A 9,946-nucleotide genomic window follows, 5' to 3' on the forward strand; every position below is an offset into this window, starting at 1 on the left:
ACCCAGAACCCAACAGCGGAGGCTTTACCCAGAACCCAACAGCAGAGGCTTTACCCAGAACCCAACAGCAGAGGCTTTACCCAGAACCCAACAGCAGAGGAACACCGGCCCAAACCCATCAACGCCAGTTCTGCTGACGAACACAGAACGAAGATCCTCCAACACTCAAACGCTTCAGTGCTAACACACCGTTCACACTGCAGGCCATGATGAGGCCAAAGAACACGGATGTGTCAGGTGTTTGATGAGAGAAGAGACTGAACACACACAAATGAGCAGCGAACAGACAAACGGCCCTCACTCTCATCACTCTAACACAGTGGTTTTCAAACTGTGGGTCGCGACCCACTTGTGGGTCACACAGTGAGAAAAGGTGGGTCGCAAAAAGGCACTTAGCTGCAGCTAAATTTACGTTAAGATGAGTGAAACAAAACCAGTCCGATTAATGACCAAACGACTATGAGTTTTAGCGCCCGCCAAAGTGTTATTTGATCGCTGAGTAATGTAGATGAACTGCTGCGCTTGTGACAGAGTCACAGTGTATGTTTAACTGAAAGAACGAGCAGAGAGAGTCCTCGGTCGCGCGCGCGCGCACTCTCTCTCTTCGGAGCCAGGCGAAAGTGTAAAAAAGACTTCACCGTCTCCAAACTAAGCTCTGTCTTGCTCTCTCTCCCTCGCACATATTAATCAAAATAAATCGACACGGTGGTAAAAGGTCGGAAGACCAAAGTTTCATGTGGAGCATTCAGAGATTTTTTTTTTCTTCCTCAATTACCGCTGGGTGTGAACTGTGCTAAATAAGTTGTTGCCTTATCTTCTCTGAAAAGCGTCCCAGACATTCAGCTGACATAAAACAACACTTTAATTAAACGAAAAAAACTATCCAGTGATGAAATGTTTTCTGTGTTGACACAAATCTTGGATGTCTATGTCCTAACTGCTGGGATAATCACACAACGCGCACGACATGTCCAATTCGCGAACTAATGACTCCTTTGAACGATTCATTTTAATGAATGGACAACTGATCTTTCCAACAGTGAACTCAGGAGACGTTTGAATCAGTAACACTTTACAATAAAGTTCTATTTATTACATAAATTACATACAAAGTACAGTTTGCTTACTCAAGCTTAAGCTTTAAAATAAATAAAACCCCTTGTTTTGGTTTTTTTGAAAAGCATATGACTACATTTTTCCACACAGTGCTATCAAGAATCGATAAGAGAATCGTTAAAGAATCGGATCGATAATCAGAATCGTCAGTGGCATTATTATTATTGATAAAATCGTATCATTTCCCATCCCTATTTGAAGACGGTAAAATTATAATCAAACATTAAAGAACATGTTTTTAAAAGTTTTTTTAAGAGTTAAAAGTTTAAAATATTTTGCTAACATGAAGGCTTGTCACTGTCAGTCTTTTTACATCAGTGCAAAACTAGGGAATGCAGATTAAGACCATCAGCATGCATTGATTAATCCCATGGCATGTAGCAAAAAAAAAAAAAAAAAAAAAAAAAAAAAAATGTGCGACCAAATCATGCTGGTGCGACCAACTGAGAAAGTTGGTAGCACCAGTGCAAGTGGGTCTTGAGATTGATTATACTTGTCTAGGTGGGTCCTAGAACGAAAAAGTTTGGGAACCCCTGCTCTAACAGACTGACATCTTAAAGTCACTGTGAAATCACACTTTTTATGGAATATTGCAGTGTTTATTGTAAATGATTTATCGGTGCACATGATTATTGTGTTAAAGGTGCCCTAGAATGTGAAATTGAATTTATCTTGGCATAGTTAAATAACAAGAGTTCAGTACATGGACATGACATAAAGTGAGTCTCAAACACCATAGTTTTCTCTTTCTTATTTTAAATCTCGTTTTTGAAAAACACCCCTGAAAAACAGGCGAATCTCCACATAACACCAACTGTGACGCAACAGTCGGGATCATTAATATGTACGCCTCCAAAAATTTGCATATGCCAGCCCATGCTCAGTGCCAGGCGAAACTGCACAGCCGAATCATCAGAAGTTCTGCAGGTGAAGAAACAAGCAGGAGGGGGATCATAGGGAAAATGGCAGATCTATCTATAATCTATCTATCTATCTATAATCGGATACCACTACAGTTTAATTCGAAGTTGTTAGTTGCTCTGCCCATTTCACCACGGACTGTTTTTCTAACCTGGAACAATATCAAGCAGCCAGGCTTCTCTCGGCGTCTCAAACGGACGAAGGGGGCAATTTCAACTAACGTTATATTCCCGCAAGCGGTAAGTAGCCTAGTGATTTTATTAACGATAATTTACACTGTGTTATATCCAGCGCGATATTGTTTTTTCCTCGAGAGACATCATGGCTTGCAAACGAGCGAACGAAGCATGGCAGTTGCTCAGTGTTTGGATGTACAAATGAACACAAAAATATTTTTTTAGCTCCTTCATCCGAGCCTCTGGAGAACCAGTGGGTTATGTGAATGTCTGATGCGTAATTGTTAAAGTTCAGACAGATAATCTTTCTCTCAAAGTCGTTCAACACTGTTTATGCATCAGTAAATCGCATTGCAGTGATAAGATCTTCATTCAAGCGATCAACAGGCTGTCATCTGTTCAATGGTCATCACTGCAACCTTTTATTGATGGGAATAGATCTAAATCCTTAAAGAAAACTTCTCATGATTCGTTAATCCCGATAGCTGTAATAGAAAAAAACGTATAAAATCGGTAATAGTAAAAGTATTCCAGATAGCTCTACATGTAATGCCAGATATTTCATATGCAAGCATGTCAGCCAATCACAGCAGTGGGCAACAACACTTAAGTCTCACAGCAGACACGCCCCTTCAAACAGAGTGTTCAAATCAATAGATGAAATCAGGCTAGGAAATATGCCTTTTATTTATAAATTATAACAAATTTTGATCTAAAAAACATACTAACATTATAAGGGCACCCCTGGAAACATTATAAAATAATCCATTCTAGGGCACCTTTAATAATCTTGAATCAGAATAACAAGTCAAGTCAAGTCAGGTCAAGTTTATTTGTATAGCGCTTTTCACAATACAGATTGTATTAAAGCAGCTTCACAGTATTAAATTAAAATAATACAACAAAGTTTGTTTCAAGAGGAATTTATTGATTGATAAAATTAAATTAAATATCCCCAAAATATCCCCAACTGAGCAAGCCAAAGGCAACAGTGGCAAGGAACCGAAAAACTCCATCAAGTGACCTAATGGTGTCCTAAAACTCCATCAAGTGACCTAATGGTGTCCTAAAACTCCATCAAGTGACCTAATGGAGGAAAAAAACCTTGGGAGAACCCAGGCTCAGTCGGGGGCCAGTTCTCCTCTGGCATTTATGAGCTAGAGGCCGGATTGTAGTTTGATCTGTAGGATTATATGAATGCCTGGCTGAAGAGATGCGACTTTAATCTAGTTTTAAACTAGGAGAGCGAGTCTGAGCAACGAACAGTATCAGGAAGACTATTCCAGAGTTTTGGAGCCAAATGTGAAAATGCTCTCCCTCCTTTGGTGGTTCTGGATATCCTAGGTATGACCAAAAGCCTTGAATTTAGTGATCTTAAAGAGCGCGATGGATTATAGGGCGATAGAAGATCTGTTAAATAGACTGGAGCTAAGCCGTTTAGGGCTTTATAAGTCAGTAGCAATATCTTATAATTAATACAGAGCTTTATAGGTAACCAATGCAGTGATGATAAAATCGGTGTTATATGATCATATTTTCTTGATCTCGTAAGAACTCTAGCGGCAGCATTTTGGACTAACTGTAGCTTGTTTATTGAGGATGCAGGACAACCAGCTAATAAAGCATTACAGTAATCCAGTCTCGAGGTCATGAATGCATGAACTAACTTTTCTGCATCAGAAACTGATAGCATATTACGTAGCTTAGCAATGTTTCTAAGGTGGCAAAAGGCTGTTTTTGTAACATATGAAATATGATTTTCAAAAGACAGGTTGCAATCGAGTATAACACCCAGGTCTTTTACTGTAGCGGATAAAGTAACAGGACATCCTATGATGTTAAAGTTGTATTGTGCGATGTTTTGTGGGCGGTTTTTTGAACCGATAAGTATTACCTCTGTCTTGTCTGGATTTAATAAAAGAAAATTACGCGTCATCCAATCTTTTATATCTTTAACACACTCTGTCAATTTGGAAAATTTTGCGTTTTCATCCGGCCGTGATGAAATATATATTTGAGTGTCATCAGCATAACAATGGAAACTAATTCCATGTTTCCTTATAATATTTCCAAGTGGCATCATATATATTGAAAATAACAGAGGGCCTAATACAGATCCCTGCGGCACTCCATAGTTTACTGGAGTTATGATCGATTTTTCTCCATTTAAATAGACAAAATGGTAGCGGTCAGATAGGTATAACAGCAGCATCTCTTCTCTTCTCTGATGACGAGGGCGGGGCAACCTGTCACGCACATGAGATCAGCCAATAGCAAACCACAACCATCCAATCAATTGAGCCCCGCCCACATCTGCTCTTGTTCCTGAAGCGTTTCACTCATATACGTGTAACCCTTCACTCAATTTGGTACAGACACGCAATGTCTGAGTATGGACCCGTCAGATCAGAAGACTAAATTCGCCTGCAGAGAATAAAGGATGTCGCAACAATAATGATCCACTCACACAAGGTATAAGGTGTAACTGAATATATTGTTTTGTTTGGAATTCAAAACTTGAATTATAAACAAATAACTAATGCATAAGAGAAAGAAAAATAAAATAAAATAAAATACAATGTATAAAAATTTAAAAATTTAAAAAATTCTTCAAACACCTCTTTTTTTCTTAAGGGTTTCAAAGATTCAAAAGGTAAGTATAATCACTTGTCACTGTTTATGTAAATTAATACACTCTAGGTTTAACTTGTTTTACTCAGTTTCTTTGAAAAAAATAAAATAAAATAAAAAAAAATTCAAATTAGGCTAGTCACCACACTGAAGTCACCTTATAGCTGAAAAGCTTAATTTAGGATATAATCAATTAAAGTTAAACTCCTTATTTGATCCCTTTTGAAAATGTATGTTGGATAGGTTTCTTCTTCTAGCTTTTAGTTTTCAAACAATATAAAAGGAAAAATAAAATGAAAGCAATCACATTTGATCAAGCAACGTCGTAAATAAACAAACAAAAAATAAATAAAATCAAAATAAACCCAATAAATTCACATTTAATTCCCCGCAGTTTCCAAAAATGAGTCTCATAGACCTTATGCGCCGGAGAAACTGGATGACAGGCTGGTCATGTGACCTCAATATGGGAGCGACCGTGTAGAATAAAAACAGACTTTTCTAAAACTCTTCGAGTCTTCATCTCTGAGTGCACATCATTTTAATGACAAACCTTAAAAAAATTAAAAAGTAAAAACACGTGCATCTTTAATATAGTTCTTATATGTAGGCTATAAGATGCCTTGCTCAAAAGCATCCAGTCAAACAAACAAGCAAACAGACAGGGACGTACACAGGGGGCTTGCTCAGGTTGCCCGGGCAACTGCCCATATGCCCTTCTCGACTCACGTTGCCCTTCCGAAAAAAAAAAGAAGAAAAAAAAACCCACGTAGGCCTAGATAAAAAAAAATAAAAAAAAATCGCAAAGCCTCATTCACTTCCATTCGGGCACCGAAAGTGAAAGTCAGTAGGGGAAGGGCAAACTCTGTTTACGTGGCTGCAGCGCTGCACGCGACCAGTAGCAGTCGATCAAAGAGTATAGAGGTACTTCTATACTCTTTGAGTCGATTCTGTTCCCTACCGGAATTCCTGTTCCCTATACGCAATCATACTACAAATCATGCGTAGTTGCCCAGTTACCATATGTACCATCAGAACTGAATACGAGCAAGAAGCACAACTGAATGTACGGGAAGCCAAAAGGTTAAAAAAGGATTGTATTTTTTCCCGAAATGTAAGCGTTTTTTTGGGGGTTTTTTTCGGGGTTTTTTTATGGAAGAAAAATAATGTCAAATGTTTTTGAAATAAAAAGCCTGTTGAATTGCACTACTTGAAAAAAAAATAGGCCTTACATTAACCATGCTTGCATTTTAATGCATTGTATTTTTAGGGCTTGCATTTTTATGGGCTGAAATTCAACATGGTTGAATATTTAAGCTGTGAATATTTCAATTAAAAACATTTCAAACACATTTTCATTATTAAAAATTCAATAATCCATATTGACCTTTCATATTTCACTTCCAAAACATTCAAACTGTTTAAAAATACAACCTATAATATTCAACAGGCATTTTTCGGTCCATTTTATTTCGCTTTGCAAATTCGCTTCCACAAATTCAGTGGTTCAAATTCGACAGTAAATTCCAATTGACGTCCAGGAACTGCAGGAAAAGCAGTAGATTGCCGAGCATACTCTCCATCTGCTGTTAGTCGATCTCACCAGCAGGGGGTGCAAAAGCGCTTGTTGTTGACGAAGACCAGCAACAGTTAGAAGAGCAAGCCATTCATTCATAAAATGAAAATGATTATCTGTGTCAGTATATACAGTATATGCGGAAAAGATGATAAAGACACAAAAGGTGTGTTTATGTTTCATTCAATAACTTCATTGTTACTTTCCCTGTGTAGCCTACATGTTATCAGCTTTCTCTACCATGAACAGGATTATAATCGGTTTCCCTCAATACCTCATACTCAAGGATTCCCCTTCCGTCGGGACAAAACGCTTAACGTAGCTTTATGGACTAATACAGTGATATAAAAGACCAAACTTGCACCTTATTGGTAATGTAGGCTGTAGGCTACAGGCAAGCAGATGGACTCAGAATATGAACTTAACGCGCAAAGTTTCATGCAGAGCGTTTCGTGATATACTGGCATAAAATCAACACTTGATCAATTAATACTAACACTTTCTTTTCTCTTCTCTCTCTCTCTCTCTCTCTATATATATATATATATAGTATAGTATAGTATATAGTATAGTAGGCTATGCCTATGTGTATTAGTTTAAACTGGGAAGAGTCATAGCACTGGCATATTGTTGTCCTCCTATTGTTAGTTTAACTGTAAATCGCTTTGGATAAAAGCGTCTGTTAAATGACTAAATGTAACCTAATAAATGTAAAATTGGCTTGACATTGGACATTCGCACATTTAGGGACCGTTTCCAAAGTTGCATACAAAATTATACACGTTTCTAACTTCAATAGCAAACTTTAATTTATTTGAATCAAAAATCCAAAGGGTGCGCATTATGCCTGACACTAAATGAACACTTTACAGTTGGTTTTATGACTGTAAGTCATTCTATTCAAATGCTATCGAAGTTAGAAACGTGTAAACCAAAGTCGTATACACTTTAGAGATGGTCCCTAAATGTGCGAATGTCCAACGTCAAGCCATCTGTATGCCAATCTATCACTGGGAAACGCTCAGCATTAAGCTTTGCGCGTTATTCTGAGTCCATCTGCTTGCCTGCGAGTTTGGTCTTTTACATCACTGTAGTCCATTAAGCTACGTTAAGCGTTGTATATATCCAGCAGGGGAATCCTGAAGTATTGAGGGAAACCCTAATAGCCTGCATGCAGCACATCGCCACAATATAAAGTTAAGGCAACTAAACAACCAAGAGAATTATGTCAACCTCAAAAATGTAACATTGGATCTGTATATCCGCATCGGGGAATAACATTATAATCTCGTTCGCGGTAGAGAAAGATACATGTAGGCTACACGGGAAAAGTAACCGTGAAGGCACTGAATTTAACATAAAACCGCCTTCATAATAATCACAAATACACTTACATTGCTGTAAATGAGTTTTATGAATGAATGGCTTGCTCTAAATGTTGCTGGTCTTCGTCAACAACAAGCGCTTTTGCACCCCCTGCTGGTGAGGTCGACTAACAGCAGATGGAGAGTATGCTCGGCAATCTACTGCTTTTCCTGCAGTTCCTGGATGTCAATGTTGAATTTACTGTCGAATTTGAACCACTGAATTTGTGGAAGCGAATTTGCAAAGCGAAATAAAATGGACTGAAAAATTCCTGTTGAATATTATAGGTTGTATTTTTAAACAGTTTGAATGTTTTGGAAGTGAAATATGAAAGGTGAATATGGATTATTGAATTTTTAATAATGAAAATGTGTTTGAAATGTTTTTAATTGAAATATTCACAGCTTAAATATTCAACCATGTTGAATTTCAGCCCATAAAAATGCAAGCCCTAAAAATACAATGCATTAAAATGCAAGCATGGTTAATGTAAGGCCTATTTTTTTTTTCAAGTAGTGCAATTCAACAGGCTTTTTATTTCAAAAACATTTGACATTATTTTTCTTTCATAGTTTTTCCCCATCTGTCAATTCAATCCAGATGATTTCTTTTAAAAAACAACAACAACAACAACAACAAACAATAATATAAGGAACTCTTTTTCTCATGTGTATTTTGGTGACATTTAACATATTGTTAATACATTTTGTATACTGTTTACAAAGTTGTATATCATAAACCTGTCATCTCTGACATTTTGCAATCTTTATAAATAACAATAAGATCATAATATGAGGCATTGAGTTTGGACATAAACACGGTCAGATAAGGCAATTTGTATGGGCAAAATTCAACTGAATATATTCAGACATAATACAAAAACTAGGGGCCTTTTTCAGGTCAGAGCAACTGCCCCTCAAAATTCCTGTGCACATCCCTGCAAACAGAAATAGTGTTTTAAGCAGAACGCGCATCATGCATCCCAGTAAATCAACACGTCGTCACACAATTCTACAAACAGCAATAACTCAGGAAAAGACCTTTCTAGAGCTAAAGCAAGACGTTTAACAGTGACTGAAGGTAAAGCACTTACTTCTGATGAGTGTGAACACGCACAGGAGAACGGGCAGCGCGCGCGTCATGCTCAAGCGCGTGCTTTCCAGACGCGTCGAGGCTCTTCCGTCGCGTTCAAACATCGCGATCAGGAGCAGAAGTTCACAACACAGAGCAAACACACTGATGAAGATGAAGATGAAGAAGATGATGATCCACGGAACCGGCAGCGCGTGCGTCTCGCGCGAGGCATCCAGAGACTCTCTCCTGCATCAGCCTCACACTCACACACACACACACTCACACACACACACACACACACACACACACACACACACACACACACACACACACACACTCTCTGCGCGTCTCCGCCGCTCAGGACACCGGGGCTAGTTGTCACAGTTTTAGCTTCATTTTTTAAAGTCAGTTTGCGTTTGAGGGTCAGGCTTTAGAAGTATCGGCTGCACAAATACACATTTTCTAGCGTTATGAAAGACTGAAGATTTTCAACACCGTTTATGGGACATTTCTGATTTGGTCTATAAAAGCTTAATTTAATTTAGAACAAAAGAGAAACAGAAGCCAATTCTTATTTTATTTTAAAAGGACAGTTTATCCAAAAATCAGTCGTTGGCTTCGTTTATTCACGCCAGTGTCGATCCAGTGAGACTCTCTCTGAGAGCAACAAGAGAAGAGCTGTGGAGAATATCAGTGTGTTCTGTCCATGTCCAGTCCACACACACACACACACACACACACACACACACACACACACACACACACACACACACACACACACACACACACACACACACACACACACACATTTCAGCGCTGAGATTGATTGAGGCTCAGTGTCAGTTAATCTGCAGCAATGACACAACAGCACAGAATTATGTCCAGGCATGTGATTGGCTAAGGACAAAAAAGCAGGAAAATATACTGAGACAACCCCCTCCCCCCAAACGCCGATCAAACTGGTGGCGGATCTATATGGATAGTAACGCAGGACCCATAACAACTTATTTGAACAAAAAAAATACATTTTCATTTATTGTACAGCTAGATGTGCAACATGCAACTTTTTTTGTACAGTATGACAAAT

The 9,946-nt window shown here is 38.2% G+C and overlaps 1 protein-coding gene across 1 annotated transcript in view; it reads right to left on the reverse strand.

Moving 5' to 3' along the window:
* Positions 1-9,189, reverse strand: part of chrnb4 (cholinergic receptor, nicotinic, beta 4 (neuronal)) — a 65,725-nt gene extending 56,536 nt beyond the window's left edge. The window contains exon 1 of the mRNA XM_082182220.1: positions 8,879-9,189. Coding sequence (XP_082038346.1) covers positions 8,879-8,981 — 103 coding nt within the window. The 5' untranslated portion in view covers positions 8,982-9,189. The remainder of the gene's footprint in view (positions 1-8,878) is intronic.
* Between the last annotated feature and the right edge of the window lie 757 nt (positions 9,190-9,946).

The sequence above is a fragment of the Leuciscus leuciscus genome (genome assembly GCF_965113295.1).
Source record: "Leuciscus leuciscus genome assembly, chromosome: 10".
Classification (NCBI taxonomy): domain Eukaryota; kingdom Metazoa; phylum Chordata; class Actinopteri; order Cypriniformes; family Leuciscidae; genus Leuciscus; species Leuciscus leuciscus.